At 41.2% G+C, this 21,183-nt stretch overlaps 1 protein-coding gene across 1 annotated transcript in view; it reads right to left on the reverse strand.

Annotated features, from left to right (window-relative positions):
- Positions 1 to 1,029: 1,029 nt before the first annotated feature.
- Positions 1,030 to 21,183, reverse strand: part of HSPH1 (heat shock protein family H (Hsp110) member 1) — a 21,118-nt gene continuing 964 nt past the window's right edge. Inside the window, exons 2-18 of the mRNA XM_075198955.1 lie at positions 13,407 to 13,464; positions 13,058 to 13,198; positions 12,856 to 12,978; positions 12,658 to 12,757; positions 11,945 to 12,078; positions 11,611 to 11,855; positions 11,299 to 11,527; positions 9,779 to 9,885; positions 9,191 to 9,324; positions 8,447 to 8,655; positions 8,003 to 8,125; positions 7,224 to 7,361; positions 4,434 to 4,559; positions 4,183 to 4,290; positions 2,590 to 2,709; positions 2,271 to 2,432; positions 1,030 to 2,009 (exon numbers count right to left, since the gene is read on the reverse strand). Coding sequence (XP_075055056.1) covers positions 1,812 to 2,009; positions 2,271 to 2,432; positions 2,590 to 2,709; positions 4,183 to 4,290; positions 4,434 to 4,559; positions 7,224 to 7,361; positions 8,003 to 8,125; positions 8,447 to 8,655; positions 9,191 to 9,324; positions 9,779 to 9,885; positions 11,299 to 11,527; positions 11,611 to 11,855; positions 11,945 to 12,078; positions 12,658 to 12,757; positions 12,856 to 12,978; positions 13,058 to 13,198; positions 13,407 to 13,464 — 2,455 coding nt within the window. The 3' untranslated portion in view covers positions 1,030 to 1,811. The remainder of the gene's footprint in view (positions 2,010 to 2,270; positions 2,433 to 2,589; positions 2,710 to 4,182; positions 4,291 to 4,433; positions 4,560 to 7,223; positions 7,362 to 8,002; positions 8,126 to 8,446; positions 8,656 to 9,190; positions 9,325 to 9,778; positions 9,886 to 11,298; positions 11,528 to 11,610; positions 11,856 to 11,944; positions 12,079 to 12,657; positions 12,758 to 12,855; positions 12,979 to 13,057; positions 13,199 to 13,406; positions 13,465 to 21,183) is intronic.

Genomic DNA, 21,183 nt, shown 5'->3' on the forward strand with positions numbered 1-21,183 from the left:
CAGCGGTAAAGCCAGCATAGGACGAGGTGCTGATGCACCTCCCCCTGTGGTCCAGGCCAGGTATTGCTGCTGAAAGAAAAAGCTTCCAGTCATGCTGGCTCTAGAGTGAGAAACCCTTTTTCTTTCAGGGTGTGACGCCTGACCTGCCCCAGCTAATATTAAATAACAGATTTCCCTATTCAAATATGGCATCAGAATTGCTTGCCAGAAAACGACCACAATAGCCGCTTCATCCCCTATAGTGATCAGTAGGCGCTTGAGGTAAAACACAGTCCATAGGCTCTGGAATGTGACCACACTGATTATTCAGTGAAGCACCCACCAGTGATACCAGAATCAGATCCCTGGTTTTACAGGGAAACCGGAAAACACTCCAGAGCCCTCAAAGTTAGGGGGAAATAGAGACTGAGGCACTGCTCGGCCACCTTTGTTACAGTTATATCTCCGGTCTGTGAGATGGATACTGCGTAACTGCTTAATGAAAATACTATATACATTTACAAGAATATTAGCTGTCATAGGCAGCTGGGATAAAGCACCCAAACTTCAGGGCACAGAGTTTAAACTGAACAGCAGTTGATGAGAGGTTTATAGAGAAGAGGAGCTGGGAACTCTTAAGCATTGGTCTCTTTATCCCCATCGTCGCAGTGTGCCCCAAAGTGGATGCAAGCCAAAGAAAGGATTGTTGGGTGGGCATCATCCTTTAAAGTATAACACAGCTCCATATGATGTGTAGTTACTTAACCTACCATAACTAAATAATTCTAATTATATAGCTAAATAATACAGAAATAAACTTGTAATTAGCATCAGGCTGCATGCAGACACTTTTTTGTATAGACTGCCAATATTTTGTGTAGTGTACAGCAAGAAAATATAACACGTCTTGAACAGGTTTAATAGTCACTCAAGCCTATCCCCTTCTTAGTAACCAAGAATGACCCAGTATAAACTGAAGGCAAGTATTACTTATCAATAGAAAGACTACACCATAGACCACATATTACTTTAAATGACAGAGATCAAGGAAAAGTAAAGCCAGAATATTTTATTGGAGAACTTTATTTAGCAAAGTCCTTTGAAGGCTCCACAACAGTGACAATACTATCAAGCGCACATCTTTTACTTTGCAGCTTTTCCTAACAAAAACAAAAAACGCATTTAAAGTTGATTGTTCTCAGTGCCATAGGAATCTTGCTTTTTGCTTTTTCAACTCTTAAAAATATTGTTTGAAATAAAAAGTTTACAATAGTGAACTAAAAAGCCATTTCATGAAGACTTCCCCGATCTTCTACGTGACATGGAGGAGAGTGAAATAAAGGTCTGCCTCATTCCAGTTCTTGCAGCGCCTCCTCTTAAAACCACAAATGTTGCTGTTCCAGTGCAGCCACTCTACACAGAAGCCCAATATGAAGTTCGCAATTCCACAGGAATTTGTTTGTATTTCCCCCAAGTTAACAAGACATGTGTTAATCTACTCCTGTGCTGTATAATATAGTGAAAGAAAAAAATCGGGCACACAACAATTAAAACAAATTCATAACAGGTCATAATAAATAGTCTCTATTTATAATAGACAGTGTTTGGTCACATCTTACAGAAATATTGAAACGAAATTTAAAAAAAAACAAACAAACATAAATAGCCCCCAAATAAATCATCATCTGGCATATATTTGTTTACAAAGTTGCACATGTAAAGAGCAAAGAACAAAAAAACAAACAAACAAAAAAAACCCTGAAAAAAAAATAAAATAAACAGGAACAGATTCCAGGGAGTCCCTGTAACAGGAAAATTGGGATCGGGCCTATTTAATCCAAGTCCATGTCAATGGTATCCTTCTCAATTGGATGACAGTCTCCATTCTGCTTAAGAGGTACCGATTTATCCTTCTCAACTTTGAGGTCTTCATTGTTATGGTTCACACCATTTACTGGTTTATCAGATTTGGGTGACTCGACCTTAGGTTTCGGCTGTGTAACTATACGATGGCAGCTATTTTCCAGTACCTACATAAATCACATAAAGTAGGATTAGTCTTCATTTGTTTACTCAAACCAAAAAACATAAAATGACATTTTAAGTAGTTAAAAGGTGAAAATGAAGCTCAACACACATTTAAACTCCCCCACACAAAAATATGTGAGAGAATAAAAAAAAACAAACCCAACAACTAGAAATAAAGGGATAAGTCTACAGACTCTTCTCCGCACTTGTTATTAATGTATCAGAGCAGAAGCGGCTTGTTGCTGTGATCAGAGGATACTCACAGCATGCTGTGCTTTGATCTCATGCACATATACAACTGGGTTCTGTTCCAATCGTTGCTTTGCCTGAGCATTCATGGAGTTACTCATCCAGTCCATGGTTTCTTTGACACATTTCGCCACCTTTTTCATGTTATCGGCGCTGATATGGTCGTATTCTTCACTCTAACACAGAAAGTATTTAAAAAACAGATTACGAAAATGCAGACAGACATACAGCAGGTGTGTTCTTTGTAAACTAAACCATAAGTAAAAAAAGGAAATAAAAAACAAAACCTTAGTACAAGGAAACAACCTTCACTCAATAGACCTAGATTGGTACCTGGCTATTGTATTCTTCTACAATCTTAGCATAGTGCTGCAGCCTCTGGCCAAGTTGTTCAAACATTTTTGGACGCTCCAATGCTTCTCTGTAACGTTCATGGACTGGAGTACAGAGTTTCTACAGGGAAAAACAAACATAAATATAAAAGGGTAATCTAAAACTTCCCATAATACAGCAGAAACCATTCTAAAATTTTGATTGTATGGTATGAGATTCAGGTTTTTTTTAAAAAAAACTTTTTATTTATAACAGCAGATGTATATAAAGCACAACAGTACAGGTCACGCATAATATCCAAGTACCAGGATTGCAAAATGTAAAAATTACTGGTGCGAAAAATAAAAAACGTAGAAAAACCACAGAAAAGGCATAAATATATTTTTTCAAATCAAAGTACATCCTAAGAGGGAGTTAGTTAAAGATCTGCAGTGTAAATATTGAGATAGAAAAAAAATATTTTTTTTTCCAATTCTAACTGTGCACATTGTACCTATCCAGTGAATATAACGATCTGCAATAATTTTTTATTTTTTGGGGGAGGGAAAGGCGGATAGGTGGGCGGAGGGAACACAAAGAGAATAGGAGATAGAAAATTAAAGAAATTGAGAAAAGAGAAGGAGGAAAGAGTAACTAAGGCTTATGAGAGACCCGGCATAGAACTGTTGTTGAAGCTATACCAAGGATCCCATACTTTGTGAAACGTGGAAACCTTATCATGGAGGAGACTAGTCACATATTCCATGGATGCGTGTGCCAAGTTCTTTTCATAACACCCTCCCTAGAAGGTTGTGAGGCCTTCTTCCATTCACTAGCTATTTGTAACTTAGCTGCATTATAGATGTGTCGGATCAGCTTGTCTGATGTTTTAGTAATGCCCTGGATAGGTTGGTATAGGAGCACCGAGAGTGGATTCTTAGGCACGGTAATTGAAGTAACCTGTCGAACCAATGATATAACTTTGTCCCAGAACTTATCTACCAAAGGGCAATCCCACCAAATATGAAGGAAAGAGCCCACCGCCCCACATTCACGCCAACATAGATCTGAGGTTTGGGGATAGATAGAATGGAGTTTCTCAAGGACCATGTGCCATCTAGTGTAGACCTTGTATGAGTTTTCGCTGATCGTTATGTTAATAGATGACCACGAGATTCTTTTACGAATGAGCGACCATTTCTCCTCGTCTAGGGTCACCCCAAGATCCTGTTCCCAAGCCTGCTCAAACATTTCCTTAGGAGGAGATAGATTCAGTTCACTTTTGACTATGAAGGCTAAACACATGTGAGGACAGGCTAGTCCATCTGTCTAACTAAATTCAGATCTGGATTTATTGGTTTTTGATCAGGCTGGCTAATCAACTAATGACTGTTGTAAAAGTTGACACTGAACAACTAGATATACAAAAGAAAGAAGGGATAAACAGCTGCTAGACAAGTAACCAGACCTTGGTTCAAGTTCACAATTCTCTGAAAGGAGGGATTTAACCAGGCAGCACAGAACCAAAAATAATGCTAGGTGAAATACTTGAGAATTTAGTCTCCACTCACAAATTTCTGCACATTTTGTAAAAAGGTGAAAATGGGCCTTTACCTTCAGCTCATCCAGCTTCTCTACATATATCTGTCGTGGCTGATCTTCCCCATCCTCATACAGCCAGTTCTCCGTTTCTGTTAGGAGCTCTGAAATCCGACTGAGGTCCTGTGTAAAAGAGAGAGAAATGTTTGTCATCATATGAAACAGCTCAATAAGAAGGACAAAACTTTACAGGGGTTCAAGTCACTAGTGTTGCATAATATGAAATATCCAGCTCCATCAGTGAATACACCAGAACATGAACTTACTTCTTCACAGATGAATCTGCTGTAGGGTCCTGACAGTTTATCTCTGTAGTCATAAACATATTCCTCCACAGCATTCTGTGCATCGTTTCTCTCCTTCTCCAATTTATCCTGTAGAATCATTTTGCCCTGCAATTTAGAAAGGATAAACAAGAAGCTTTACAAGTCTTGCAGATATAGGAGATAGAGATTATATAATTATATAGGTACACTATATGGACAAAAGTATTTGGACGCTTAACCATTACACCAACAGGGACTGTAATGACATTTAATTCAAATACATATACTTTAATATGGAGTCGGTCCTCCTTTTACAGCGATAACAACTTCCACTCTTCTTGGAAGGGTTTCACAAGATGTTGGAGTGTTTCTGTAGGAATTTGCGCTCATTCATTCTGTAGAGCATTTATTAGGTCAGGCACTGATGTTGGACATGAAGGCCTGGCTCACAATCTCCGTTCCAGTTCATCCCAAAGGTGTTCAAGGTTGAAGTCAGGGCTCTATGTGGACTAGTCAACTTCTTCCACATGGAACTCATCAAATCTTGTCTTTGTAGTCCTTGCTTTGTGCACTAGGGCAAATCATGTTGGAATAGAAAAGGGCCTTCCCAACTTGTTGCCACAAAGTTGGAAGCGTAGCATTGTCCAAATGACTTGGTATGCTTAAGCAATAAGATTGCCCTTCATTAGAGAGAAGAAGCCTAGCCCAAACCCTGAAAAACAGCCCCATACCATTATCCCTCCTCCACCAAACTTCACAGTTCACATAATGCAGGTAATGTTCTCCCAGCATCCACCAACTTCAGACTTCTCCATCTGACTGCCAAACAGAGAAGCGTGATTCGTCACTCCACAGAACGTTTCCACTGCTACACAGTTCAGTATCGGTGTGCTTTACACCACTCCATCCGACGCTTGGTATTGGTCTTGGTGATGTGAGGCTTGCAAGCAGCAAAGGCCATTGAAACCCATCCCATTAAATTTCCACCGCACAGTTTTTCTGCTTAACATTAATGCCAGTGGAAGTTCTGAACTCTTCAGCTATGGAACCAGCAGATCGTTGGCGACTTTTACGCACCATGCGACTCACTGACCCTGCTCTGTGAATTTATGGGCAGCACGGTGGCTGAGTGGTTAGCACTTCTGCCTCGCAGCGCTGGGGTCATGAGTTCAATTCCCGACCATGGCCTTATCTGTGCAGAGTTTGTATGTTCTCCCTGTGTTTATGTGGGTTTCCTCCGGTTTCCTCCCACACTCCAAAAACAAACACATTAGTAGGTTAATTGGCTGCTATCAAATTTGACCCTAGTCTCTCTCTGTCTGTCAATGTTAGGGAATTTAGACTGTAAGCTCCAATGGGGCAGGGACTGATGAGAATGAGTTCTCTGTACAGCGCTGCGGAATCAGTGGCCCTATATAAATAAATGGTGATGATGATGTGGTCTTCCGCTTCGTGGCACCTTATTCTGTGCAATTGGCCCTAGCTTTAATTACGTTACAGTTTTTTATTATTAATCTTTATCTATATGGAACCACAAGGTTTCCGCATACAAAAAGAGACAGTAGACCAAAACAGTACAGGGTAAGACAAACCAAAACAAGAAGAACCAAGACTCCAAAACTCCAGACACAGCAAGTACAGTGACGTCGGAAATGGTATTGAGACAGAAGGGAAGAGGGTCCTGCTTGTAGGAGCTTACATACTAAACGGATGGGAAGCAGACAGCAGGCGCAAGAAGAGACAGTGGAGGGGATCAGGTGCAAGAGGAGACAGTGAAGTGGGAGGTGAGGAGAACAAGGCTGGAGAAGGTTAGGTGGATGGCTGGTAGGCTTTGAGGAAGAGATGGGTTTTGAGAGCCCGTTTGAAAGTGCTCAGATTAGGGGACAGATGGATGGAGCGAGGGAGGTCGTTCTAGTGGAGGGAACTGCACGGGAGAAGTCTTGAATTCTGGTGTGGGATGAGGTGATCAGTGTGGAAAGCCGACGGTCATTGGCCGAACGCAGGGAACGGGCGGGAATGTGAATGGAGAGGAGGTTAGAGATATAAGGGGCTGTGGAGTGGGAGAGGGCCTATGTAGGTTATGGTGAAGAGTTTGAAGAGGATTCTGTAGGGGAAAGGAAGCCAGTGCAGGGCAAGGCAGAGAGGGGAGGCAGATGAAGTGTGTCGTGAAAGAGGAGTCTCGTAGCCTTATTGAGAATGGAGTGAAGGGGGGCAAGATGGGAGTGAGGGAGGCCGGTGAGGAGAAGGTTACAATAATCGAGACATTATGAGAGCGAGAATAATAGTTTTGGTGGCGTTCTGAGAAAGGAAGGGCTGGATGCGAGCAATATTCTTAAGTTGGAAATGACAGGATTCGGCAAAAGATTGAATGTGGGGGGCAAAAGAGAGGGAAAAGTCAAAGGTGACACCCAGGCAGCGGAGTTAGGGGACAGGAGAGATGGTGGTGTTATTAACGGTGATGGAGAGATGAAGATTGTTAAAACATTTAGAAGAAGGAAAAACAATGAGTTCAGTTTTAGCAGTGTTGATTTTGAGAAAACGTGAAGACATTTAAAAGGAGATAGCGGAAAGGCAGTCAGTTTTATTAACATCCTATTTGATACGTCCAACGTTTTGGGAACAGGTTCACAAATTACGAAAACCTAACTGAGGAAACGAACGAAAATAAGCTATTTGAATAAAATCAATTAGCTACACAAGTTATTGATTAGCCATAGCAATAAACATATTCTGTGTATATATTAAAAAGTCTCCCTTCTTCCTCATCGCAGCTTTCAACCTCCTACTCACCTCATTCTCAATGTACATATTGAGCAGGTCTTTCCCTAGCTGCCATACAAAATTTGCTTCAATGGGCAGTTCAATATTCTTCACTTTCATCTTTGGCTTCTTAGCCTCAGGGGGCTTGTCACTTTTCTTTTCAGTTACCTAATTAGGATAAAAGAATATCAATGTTATTTAACTAGAGACACTGATCAAGTCTCCTGTTAGCACTGGGTGATTTGTAGACAAAACAGTCACAAAAATAGCTAAATAAATATTAGGAAGCATTAAACCACCATTAATGTGGGCTTTCTATGAATGGTTTGGACAGTACAAACACCTAGCAATAACTTTATCAAACCTTCTGAAGAGGAAAAGGGGAGGTGTTGCCCCTAGCAACCAGATTCTAGGCATCATTTATTTAGTACATTCTAGAAAATGATGGCCTGAGAATAAGCACCATTAATTAACATCCTCTCTCGAAATCCTCCCCCGAGGCACACACAGGAACACTTAAAGAAAAATGACTAATAAACATTAGCTATTTTTGTTAATAAATGTCCAAATTAAACACAGTCAGCACTAACATATTTTATGTCCGTGCGGAGGTGAAGCTTGGGTATGCCAGAAAGTTTTAGGACAAAGGAGAAAGGAACGGGCATGTTCTTTTAAATAGCCCAACTTAGCACTGGTTAACGTGTAACAAATCTCTATGTGCAGTATTTATAAGCACACTGCAACGGAGGTAAAAAGTTAACATTATACATCAGTAGGAAGGTAGATTGTAAGGAACAGAGAGCACTCACTTTCTCAGTCTCAGGCATTTTGTGCTCCTCACTGGTGGACTCGGGTGGAGGAGGAGAATGCTGCCCATCAGTTTGTACCTGGGGCTGTGGTCCAGCATCAGGGCTTTCTTGCTGGACAGGCTTCTGAAAGAAAATCCCAGGCACAAACAGATGAATGACATGGGGTGGTCAGAGTGTAAAGAAGTCAATACCATAAACTGACTGGTGTAGAGTAAAGGGATTGTAACATCTACATATTTATACACACACTAAAAAAAAAATTAAAAAAAAAATGGGAGAATCCATACAAGCAACAAATACATAATATAGATCATGTCCTAGACATTCAAAATGACAATATTGTACCAACTCATCAACTTATATGCTGACCATATGGAAAGAGAAGAGCACTCACTAAATATATCGCTACAGCAATCCTGCAGTTAATGTCTGAGATTTACTTACATCATTTTGCATAGTTTCTGTGGCTCCCTCATTTGTCACCTCCACCCCACTGTCCAGAGACTGATCATCATTTTCTTCCACCTCAATCTTCTCTACCACAGAGGCCATGGAGACACTGAAAATCCCATGTGTATTGACACGAACCTTCACTTTCACTTTGGACTTTTCTCCATCTTTAGATGCAGAAATGTTCTGAACAACAAACTGTCCTATTAACAGAAAAGTGTTTCAGCATAATAAACTACACACGAGTGTCCACATGGAAGTAATGGCAAACCTGGCACTGCGTCTTTTCTCTACAGCCTAGTATGTTATGTCAATGTGAAGGTACAGGGATTAAGAATTTGAATGTTGTAATGCATAATATTAATGTACATAGACATTCATAAATAACCCGACAGATAAAATTCCCCTACTGTCTGTGGATCACGACGAATTAGAAAATAAAAATATTTAAAGATGTGGGTTTAAAGCTGCGGATCACAGTTAATGCTTCCTGCAGAGTTTGACCCTCTCCCATCTGTGATCCCTGGATGACAACAGAAACATGTCATATTTCTACTTTTGTGCAAAAGAAAAGTTTCAATACATTAATGCTGGTGTTACAATAAGGCTAAAATTATAAATGGTAGTGGGGTTAAGTGAGTGGAGGGACGATAGACAATTTAGACATGATTGATAAGAAAATTATGAAACCGTACTAAAAACGTACATATACAATGCAATAGCGATGAGACACCTTACCGATTTTAGGTTCTGGATAAGGGACGGTGGCAGGATCAGAATAAAAGGCTTCCAGCTGAAATGGATTCTTTCGGTAGAAAGTGAGGACTTTTGAGAAAGGAGCTGCGTGGTTTTTGCTGAAGACTTCATGAATTCTGTAAAAGGATCAGGTGGAATTCTCTTATTGATCACTAAACAGACTACATTGTATCATTATTTAACTGGTGTGGGCCTACATTTGAATCCTATTTGGAAATGATGTAGATCACATTTAGCTTTTTAATTGGATGAAGCCTATCTTTAAATCAATAAAATGTCCATGAACTATATAGTTTGCTGGCAAACCTTTGTAACGTTAGAAGAGCGATGACACCACTACATATAGAAACAGTAGATGACGTTATTTTAAAGTTAGAACCATCCACATGGTCGTGTTGTCCACTAAACCTCAAAACTCCAATTTGCTAATACAGATCTACAATGAAGAAAAACTGCCTTACCATCACAAGTTAGTTGGTTTTAGTAGTTTAGAACACACTTATGGGCATAATTTTAGATCTTATAAATATATTTGTACCGATTTCTGAGTGTTTAGTAGTCACAACCTACCCTTCAGCCTCATCTGCCTCTGTGCTCCATTTCAGAGATATGGGATAAGGTACCACATCTATTACAGAAAACTCTCGAACTTTGAAGGCCGGCGATAGAATTGCGCACTGCATAGAAAATTGATGAAAACAGTCAGTCATTCACACCACGTAACACCTTAAGTCTACTTAATTATCAAAATACAAAATAATGTAACAGAATACTCAGCATACATCTATTGTCCTGTAACGAAACTGGGGTGTCAAATGGCTCTCATTTATAATTGTGCAAGTAACAGAAGGATAGATACTGACACAGGATCCTCACTCCCCAATTCATATTGTAAAAACTGAGCAGCAAGCAAGTGATCTTATTATACTGTCAAAATGTTATGAAATACCAAGTTAAATATTTAATACAATATATACTTTATATCATTATCCTCTCCCCCACCCATCTTGCTCCTCACCCTAGACGTCTAGCTCCCAGTAGATACATTGGGCCTAATTCATTAAGGAGAGCAAAGAATTAAAGAGGAGTAACTTTGTACCTGGGCAAAACAATGTTGCATTGGAGGGGGGGAGATAAATTTAAAATGTGCGGACAGATTTATAATTGGGGTAGGACATGTCTTAGATCAACTTTAAATGTACAAATAAAGCTATCAAGTATTTGTATGCTACATGAAAAAAACAGCCAGTATTTTCCGTACGTGCAAAATAATAAACTAATTTGTACCCCTTGCATTGTAACATGCTTTTGTTCAAGAGAAAACATTCATTTTTTGCCTTAGTTTCCTTAATGAATAAAGCCCATTATCTTTATCGGCATGGAAAGATTCCACTTCATATCCCACTTACTCCAGCTCTCCACCACCCCTCACACACGTCTGCTCCCATTTACTTCCAGCCACCAGAATTGACCACACTGAGGTCAACGGAGTTTCTTCCACTGATCCCCTCTCCTTCAATCATAAGCGGCCGTACCCTTCATGTCAAAGGTGATTCCATTTAAACATACAGCGCCACTGGTGTTTAATGCAATGCAGGTCAGAAAGGGACCCTAGGGAGGATCCTATAATGTTTCACAACCTGACCAGAACTTATCCTGGACAATAAACGGTCTGTAGGTGGATATTCTGTCATGTTCTACTAAATGGCTGCCATGTAATAAAGCATTATCCAGAAGTTTAGTTTAGTTTTATACTGGCTATTTGCCTGTTCTTAGAAACTGTAGCATAAATCCACAGAATATGGCTCAGTTTCAGGTCAGTAAATCAATATTTAAAAATAACTTTCTAATATCTGAGTACAAAGAATTATCTGACCAACTTTTATTGCACTATAGATGGGGACTAAGTGGAGGAATGCATGCTACTTTGTAACAGATAACGGATTAGTTACAAGTAACGGAAAATAAATCTGTACCAATGGGCACCAATAAAACACACTCCTTGAGAATGTTCTACCAATATGGCATCAGACGACTGGAATTAGAAACAAACAAATACATTTGGCTAATCAAGCCATATATCTAGATACCTGGAGAGCACAGCCCCTTGCGACTGCTTCATCAGCATTTAAAGTAGTCCTGACAACTTTCCCAAAGAACTTGGCAACCCGCTCCTTGACAGCTGGGATACGAGCAGCTCCCCCAATGACCTCAACAGAACTGATGTCTTCAACACGAAGCTGAATCTGTTCCATTAATGAGCGCAAAGGAGCATCAATTCTTTGCAAGAGGTCAGCACATAGGGTTTCAAACTCTAACCTGTAAGATTACATATTATTCAAACATGAACATGTTTCAGGGCTCATAACAAAAGGAAGGTTAGGTACAAACTTAACGCTCACCTGTTCATACGTCCCGATACATCTAAATCATTCATGAAGCATTCAATATTGAGAGGGAGATCAGTGCTGTTGCTGCTCATCAGTTTCTTCAGCTTTTCACATTCCTGATATAGACGCAGAAGAGCTCGAACTTTGGATTTTACATCCAGCCTATATTTGGCCTTGAACTCTGCACAGAAGTGTTCAACCAATTTTTCATCAAAGTTCCTTCCTCCCAAATATGGGTCAAATTCAGTTCCTAGAACCTACAAAAACATTTGGTTTGAGTGCTTTATTTGACAAGTGCTTTAGGCCCAAATATATAATAATTGTTCATGCATTGGAACTGACGCACCTTTAATTTGCCTTTGTTGAAAGCACAGGCAGAGATTTGAAAAGATGAGTGTCCCATATCAACAAAAACCACTACTTTGGGTTTTTCTTCAGGAGCTGGAAGGTCTTCCTTATAAATCCCATAGTTCAACGCAACTAAAATAAATAAATAAATTGACAGCAAACAACAACACCACCATACATGTGTAATGAGAAACATGTAATCTTAGAAGGATAATTAAACAAAAATATGTGAATCATAAGCTATGATTATCGCACTTCAGTGCTGGTCTCACTTCCCGTCCCTCCGGTTTATGGACCAAAGGGGGACAAGAAAACGGACACGACTACTGTGCTGGACACTCAAAGATGAGGAAACGGTTTCTCCAACAGGGATTCTGCACACATGACTATACATCCCATGGAGAAGACTTATTATTATCTGGGGTTGATATACTGGTGTAAATAAATTTAAGACAACATTACATGAAGGAACTACACTCATAGATACTGAATAACTCACAAAAATACTTGTACACATGATGCTTTGCCAACAATAGATTGCTTTATAAACCTAAATATTCACCCATGTTTATGGAAAGGTGGCTCACACACTTAGCCAAACATTTGCTTCTTGCTGTCACAGTAAACCATGGCAATAAAACTACTTGGATAATTTACGCTACATATAAAATGGTTACACCCATAATCAAAGGAGGTGAAAAGTCAGTTTACCTGCAGTCATATCATTCATCAGTTTCAGACAGTTCAATCCAACGATCTGAGCTGCATCCAGCAACGATCTCCTGTTTGCATCTGTGAAGAATGAGGGAACCTGCCAAACAAATAACAGCCTAAGTAAAATACATTACGGCAAGAGCTTACACACATCTTAAACTTAAAACACTATGTTTTAATCGAGTTCTCACTTACAGATATGACACAGTCAGTCACTGGCTTCTTCAGGTTATTCTCAGCAGTCTCCTTTAGTTTAGTCAAGAGCATGGCTGTTATCTGTTCTACACTGAACACATGCCCCTCTTCCAAGTACATCACCTGCAAGTAATACATAGAGTTCAGGGAAAACATTCTGGAAAAATAAATAAATACCTGCATACACATGACAAATCCATACCTTAACCCCAACTCCACAATTGTTAGTTGGAACCAGTTCATAGGCCAAATTATTCCTCTCCCGCTGAACAAAAGGATCGCTAAATGCTCGACCATGAAACGTCTTCAAGTTGTATACGGTGTTGGTGGCATTTGTTACTAGCTGCAGTAAAGCAGAAACACGTTTATTTAATAAAAATCTTACTTCTTGATAACATAGCATAAGCCAAAAGGAACAGAAAGACAGTTTTGTTTGGCCCAGGTCTAATCTCACAATACAACATGAGCACAAGAACAGTATATGTACAAAGCTGCGTGTTTTGTCACGACATTCTTTATTATCAAACAGAAGTTTGTATAATACAACATACCTGATTTTTAGCTGCCACACCAATTGTTCTGTTCTTTGTCCCAAAAGAAACTATAGCCCTGATTAAAAAGAATAAAATACAGAGAAAGGGGCAATTAAGCAGATGACAGTAAAACATATTCCAGATATTGATTGAGCTGCATAATAGAGTTGCCAGAAGAAAATATAAATAGAAGGCATATAGTATTTTTCTCCATGTAAAAACAAATAAATAAAAATTAAGCACTTTACAAAAAATGGGCAGACGTGGAAAATGCCCTGGTTTTGGACTTGCCCCTTCATTACCTTCCTTGGTTACCTGTGATCCATAACCTGCCTTGGCTTACACCTGCCTGTCAATCTCATTTACCCTGGTGGCGTGGGACTGGGCCAATCGCCGTTTTGGTTTAGCTCTTTACCTTTCTCCCTTGAACCCTCTATGGTATCACCCAGTTTCCTCCAGTCTGCTCTGAACAAGTATCCCGCCAGTGGAAATCTTACAAATTTGACTGCTTTCTCCACATTATGGGCGAAACAGCCCCTATATCGCATGACTATATACAAAAAAAACCACCTCCCTGTGTCTACGCAATTCCAATACTTTCTTATCAGGGGATTTATCCAATTTCAAAACCAGCATCAAAAACAATTCACACTCTCACACTGTTTGAATGTAAGTGCATATACTACGTTGGCCGCAGAGGCAATATTCCGATCCAGTACAGTTTAATAACAACCTCACCTACTGACACACTGGAAATTCATGAGGATGCTTGGGAACGTGACCTATGAGTCCCTCTGGACAGCGAGGAGTGGGTCAGTCATTCGAGCCCAGACAGCCAAGGTCTCCATTAATGCAGTCATACAGGAAAACTGCTATAAGATCTATTCTTGCTCGTACTTGGTGCCAGATAAACTCAACTGCATGTACCCCCAGCTAACAGACGGATGCTGGAGACTCTGGTGCTAAAGGTACTTTTCATCACACATGGCGAGTCTGCCCCATTAGTCGGGACTTTTGGGATCTCACTGTAAAGGTTATATACCAGATTACTGGTGTATGTGTTCCCAGGGACCCTTTGGTGCTTCTCCTCAACCAACCACTCCCCCATCTTAGTAAACCCACTGATCGTTTGCTCACACACATTTGGAAAACCTCCAAATTGCTTATAGCCAGAGCATGGAAACAAGCCACTTCCCCCTCGAAAACAAGGCTGTTTAATCGCATTTGGTAAATCTCTTCCATGGAGCATATCACAGCCCTTTTAAACACCTTACTCAAATATCGATCAATCTGGACCCCCTGATTTAAGTTCCACCAAACACCTGTCCCAGGTATTGCCTGACCAGATACGAATGCTGCCCCTCCACCCCAGCCCCTCCTCCCACTCCCAACCTCACCCTTATACTCCCTCTATACAAATAAAAACCCAGGATCAGCTCCATTATCTTAACAGACGCCCACATCCATCTTTGCGTAGACTGTAGTATCCGCTCGAGATACCACAGGTCCTTAGTGTGCTTCCCATAGCTCTTTTCACAGGAATCCACACTCTTACCTTGTATCCTTTAAGCCATTCACCTGTTGGTTATTTATCTATTTTACGCGATTAGTAAACTGTGTATTTTCCACTAGGATTTCATGTTATATTGCACTCATGATGCAGTTTGAAAATAAGGAGTTTAATAAATTATTATTTATTTATTTTTAAAGCACTCTACATTAAAACAAGATCTACACAAAACATATGAAAACTATAATGAGAAACGAAACAGAATTATTTTTCCTTTCAGGAGGAAATAAACTCCCTGCTGATGCCTACACAACAAATTATCATATACCAAGTACATGTGTGGGCATGCTGTAAGGTAGGCACCAAAATACCCTGCAAACATACGGCGGACTGGAATGCTTAACTCAGTAAAGTGAGCTCAAGTATAGAGTTCCTCACAATTTTTAGTTCATTTAACAAAAGCTAGATATACCAGAATTAGAAAAGGTTTTGTAAAATCTACAAAGCCCAGGGCTAGAAGAAAATAGAGATGAGCGCACTCGGATTTATAAAATCCGAGCCCACCCGAACGTTGCCGATCCGAGTCGGATCCGAGACAGATCCGCGTATTGGCGCCAAATTCAAATCTGAAACTGAGGCTCTGACTCATAATCCCGTTGTCGGATCTCGCGATACTCGGATCCTATAAATTCCCCGCTAGTCGCCGCCATCTTCACTCGGGCATTGATCAGGGTAGAGGGAGGGTGTGTTAGGTGGTCCTCTGTCCTGCTATATCTCGTGCTGTTCAGTTCAGTTCTGTGCTGTGCTGTGTCCTGTTCAGTCCAGTGGTGCTGTGTCCTGTGCTCTGTGCTTCTAAGGGCATAGTTATTTCCCCAATATTCCCCTGTGTTTAAAAAAATAAAAAAAAGTTATTTAAAATAAAAAACAAAAACTAATTTAATTTTTTTTTAATTACCACAAAATTTGCACAACCAATCCTGCAGTATAAGCCCATTGGTACTGCAATATTACCAAGTTCACACATTCAGCAGTAAAAGTCCAGTGGTACTGCAATATTACAAAGATCACACATTCAGCAGTATCAGTCCAGTGGTGCTGTGTCCTGTGCTCTGTCCTGCTGAGTTCAGTAGTGCTGCTGGGTCCTGTGCTGTGTCCTGTTCAGTCCAGTGGTGCTGTGTCCTGTGCTCTGTGCTTCTAAGGGCATAGTTATTTCCCCATTATTCCCAAGTTTTTAAAAACTAAAAAAAAAAAAGTTATAAAAAAAAAAAAAAAAGTAATTATAACCAAATTTGCAAAACCAATCCAGCAGTATAAGTCCATTGGTACTGCAATATTACCAAGTTCACACATTCTGCAGTATCTTGTGCTACATATAATGGAGACCAAAAATTTGGAGGATAAAGTAGGGAAAGATCAAGACCCACTTCCTCCGAATGCTGAAGCTGCTGCCACTAGTCATGACATAGACGATGAAATGCCATCAACGTCGTCTTCCAAGCCCGATGCCCAATCTCGTAGTACCGGGCATGTAAAATCCAAAAAGCCCAAGTTAAGAAAAAGTAGCAAAAAGAGAAACTTAAAATCATCTGAGGAGAAACGTAAAGTTGCCAATATGCCATTTACGACACGGAGTGGCAAGGAACGGCTTAGGCCCTGGCCCGTGTTCATGACTAGTGGTTCAGCTTCACCCACGGATCTTAGCCCTCCTCCTCCTCCCCCCCCCTACAAAAAATTGAAGAGAGTTATGCTGTCAGCAACAAAACAGCAAACAACTCTGCCTTCTAAAGAGAAATTATCACAAATCCTCAAGGTGAGTCCAAGGGTGTTGGTGGTTGTCAAGCCTGACCTTCCCATCACTGTACGGGAAGAGGTGGCTCGGGAGGAGGCTATTGATGATGTAGCTGGCGCTGTGGAGGAACTTGATGATGAGGATGGTGATGTGGTTATTGTAAATGAGGCACCAGGGGGGGAAACAGCTGATGTCCATGGGATGAAAAAGCCCATCGTCATGCCTGGTCAGAAGACCAAAAAATGCACCTCTTCGGTCTGGAGTTATTTTTATCCAAATCCGGACAACCAATGTATGGCCATATGTAGCTTATGTAAAGCTCGAATAAGCAGGGGTAAGGATCTTGCCCACCTAGGAACATCTTCCCTTATACGTCACCTGAATAACCTTCATAGTTCAGTGGTTAGTTCAGGAACTGGGGCTAGGACCCTCATCGGTACAGGGACACCTAAATCCCGTGGTCCAGTTGGATACACACCAGCAACACCCTCCTCGTCAACTTCCTCCACAATCTCCATCAGATTCAGTCCTGCAGCCCAAGTCAGCAGCCAGACTGAGTCCTCCTCAATACGGGATTCATCCGAGGAATCCTGCAGCGGTACGCCTACTACTGCTGTTGCTGCTGCTGTTAGTCGGTCATCTTCCCAGAGGGGAAGTCGTAAGACTGCTAAGTCTTTCACAAAACAATTGACCGTCCAACAGTCGTTTGCCATGACCACAAAATACGATAGTAGTCACCCTATTGCAAAGCGTATAACTGCGGCTGTAACTGCAATGTTGGTGTTAGACGTGCGCCCGGTGTCCGCCATCAGTGGAGTGGGATTTAGAGGGTTGATGGAGGTATTGTGTCCCCGGTTCCAAATCTTGTCGAGATTCCACTTCACTAGGCAGGCGATACCAAAAATGTACAGAGAAGTACGATCAAGTGTCCTCAGTGCTCTAAAAAAATGCGGTTGTACCCACTGTCCACTTAACCACTGACATGTGGACAAGTGGTTCTGGGCAAACGAAGGACTATATGACTGTGACAGCCCACTGGGTAGATGCATCCCCTTCCGCAGCAACAGCAACAGCTGCATCAGTAGCAGCATCTACAAAATGGCTGCTCGTGCAAAGGCAGGCAACATTGTGTATTACAGGCTTTAATAAGAGGTACAACGCTGACAACATATTAGAGAAACTGAGGGAAATTATCTCCCAGTGGCTTACCCCACTTAGACTCTCATCGGGATTTGTGGTGTCAGACAATGCCAGTAACATTGTGCGGGCATTAAATATGGGCAATTTCCAGCACGTCCCATGTTTTGCCCACACCATTAATTTGGTGGTGCAGCATTACCTCAAGAGTGACAGGGGTGTGCAGGAGATGCTTGCGGTGGCGCGCAAAATTGCTGGACACTTTCGGCATTCAGCCAGTGCCTACCGCAGACTAGAGGCACATCAAAAAAGCATGAACCTGCCCTGCCATCACCTCAAACAAGAGGTTGTGATGCGCTGGAACTCCACCCTCTATATGCTGCAGAGGATGGAGGAGCAGCAAAAGGCCATTCAGGCCTACACAGCCACCTACGACATAGGCAAAGGAGTGGGGATGCGCCACAGTCAAGCGCAGTGGAGACTGATTTCCGTGTTGTGCAAGGTTCTGCAGCCATTTGAACTTGCCACACGAGAAGTCAGTTCCGACACTGCCAGCTTGAGTCAGGTCATTCCCCTGATCAGGCTGTTGCAGAAGCAGCTGGAGAAAGTGAGGGAGGAGCTGGTAAGCCATTGCGATTATACCAAGCATGTAGGTCTTGTGGATGTAGCCCTTCGTAAGCTTTGCCAGGATCCGAGGGTGGTCACTCTTTTAAAGTCAGAGGAATACATTCTGGCCACCGTGCTCGATCCTCGGTTTAAAGCGTATGTTGTGTCTCTGTTTCCGGCGGACACAAGTCTACAGCGGTGCAAAGACATGCTGGTCAGGAGATTGTCCTCTGAAGAGGACCGTGACATGCCAACAGCTCCACCCTCATTTTCTTCCACATCTATGGCTGCGAGGAAAAAGCTCAGTTTTCCTAAAAGAGGCGCTGGCGGGGATGCTGATAACATCTGGTCCGGACTGAAGGACCTGCCAACCATTGCAGACATGTCTACTCTCGCTGCATTGGATGCTGTCACAATAGAAAAAATTGTGGATGATTACTTTGCTGACACCATCCAAGTAGACATGTCAGACAGTCCATATTGTTACTGGCAGGAAAAAAAGGCAGTTTGGAAGCCCCTGTACAAACTGGCTCTATTTTACCTGAGTTGTCCCCCCTCCAGTGTGTACTCGGAAAGAGTTTTTAGTGCAGCGGGGAACCTGGTCAGTGAGCGGCGAAGGAGGTTGTTCCCTCAAAAGGTTGAAAAAAATGATGTTTATAAAAATGAATAATCAATTCCTCAATGAAGTACAGCACTGCCCTCCAGATAGTACAGAGGGACCTGTGGTTGTGGAGTCCAGCGGGGACGAATTGATAATGTGTGATGAGGAGGAAGTACACACTGTAGGGGGAGGGGAATCAGAGGTTGAGGATGAGGACGACATCTTGCCTCAGTAAAACCTGTTTAGTCTGTACAGGGAGAGATGAATAGCTTTTTTGGTGTGGGGGCCCAAACAAACCAATCATTTCAGCCAAAGTTGTTTGGTAGGCCCTGTCGCTGAAATGATTGGTTTGTTAAAGTGTGCATGTCCTATTTCAACAACATAAGGGTGGGTGTGAGGGCCCAAGGACAATTCCATCTTGGAACTTTTTTTTTTGCATTATATGACCAATCAACAGTCGTTTGCCATGTTCAAAAAGTAAAACCAAATTTAAACAAATTCAAGAAATTAAACCAAAAGTAAAATGCCCTGTCATAATTTAAAACAAGAGGTATTGACGTGCTCTAAAACTACTGTATTGTTGTTTATATTTTATAAACACTACACTTGAAAGCTTGAGTCTTTCAATGAAAAAGTAACTCTCCACTGCACGAATATTTGCAACAGGGACAATTTTAGGGTTAAGAAAGTCAACTAATAACACTTAGACGCTGTCTGTCTTTATAAACACTACATTTGGAAGTTGGAGGAGGTATTGTGGCCCCCGGCACACCAAATTTACTACCGGGGCCACTCCACCGTGCAGTCCATATTTAGGTGTATCAGATATTAAACAACGGTGACAGTTGATGCCCAATTTTTTAATTATATTGTTGGCGCTGTAAACAATTGTGTTCCGGGCACACCACACTACGCAGTCCATACCCTTTTTTGGTGGAATTCTGACCCGTGGAGGGGTTTTTTAATTATATTGTGGCCTCGGTACCAAATTGTGTACCGGGGCCACCACACTACGCAGTCAAGAAAGATAGATGTGTATCATAGATAAAGTACATTCAGTGTTGTGGGGCAAATTGAAAAAATATTCAAAATGCACTGACATTATCAAAAACAAGAGGTTTTTCGCACGCTGAAACTCCAACATGTATATGATGGAGAGGATGGAGGAGCAGCCGTATGTGCAGTGTAATGCAGACCTGTTGAAGGTTTTTTATATATTTTATTGTGGTGCCCAGTGCCCACTACTCTACGCAGTCCAGATACTACTTTTGGGTGTAATTCAGACCTGTTGAAGGTTTTCTATATATTTTTTATTGTGGTGCCCAGTGCCCACTACTCTACGCAGTCCAGATACTATTTTTGGGTGTAATTCAGACCTGTTGAAGGTTTTCTATATATTTTTTATTGTGGTGCCCAGTGCCCACTACTCTACGCAGTCCAGATACTACTTTTGGGTGTAATTCAGACCTGTTGAAGGTTTTCTATATATTTTTTATTGTGGTGCCCAGTGCCCACTACTCTACGCAGTCCAGATACTATTTTTGGGTGTAATTCAGACCTGTTGAAGGTTTTCTATATATTTTTTATTGTGGTGCCCAGTGCCCACTACTCTACGCAGTCCAGATACTATTTTTGGGTGTAATTTAGACCTGTTGAAGGTTTTCTATATATTATATTGTGGTGGCCAGTGGCCAGTCCTCTACGCAGTCCAGATACTATTTTTGGGTGTAATTCAGACCAGTTGATGGGTTTTTAATTATATTGTGGGGAACACTCCTCTACGCAGTCCAGAAAGATACCTTGTTTGCAACGTTTTGTACTACAAAAAAAAAAATATTGTGAGGTGTTAGGTGTTCAGAATAGCCTTTAAATTAGTGGAAATTATTGTTAGTGAATGTTATTGATGTTAATAATAGCGTAGGAGTGAAAATAAGCCCAAAAACTTGATTTTTACACTTTTTAGTTTTTTTTTTTTAAAAATAAAAAATCCGAATCCAAAACCTTAAATCCGAACCAAAACCTTTCGGCAGGTGTTTTGCGAAACAAATCCGAACCCAAAACATCGAGAAAATCCGGATCCAAAACACAAAACACGAGACCTCAAAAGTCGCCGGTGCACATCCCTAGAAGAAAATAACCTGCAAGCGACGAA

This window comes from Mixophyes fleayi, chromosome 2 (genome assembly GCF_038048845.1).
Source record: "Mixophyes fleayi isolate aMixFle1 chromosome 2, aMixFle1.hap1, whole genome shotgun sequence".
NCBI lineage: Eukaryota > Metazoa > Chordata > Amphibia > Anura > Limnodynastidae > Mixophyes > Mixophyes fleayi.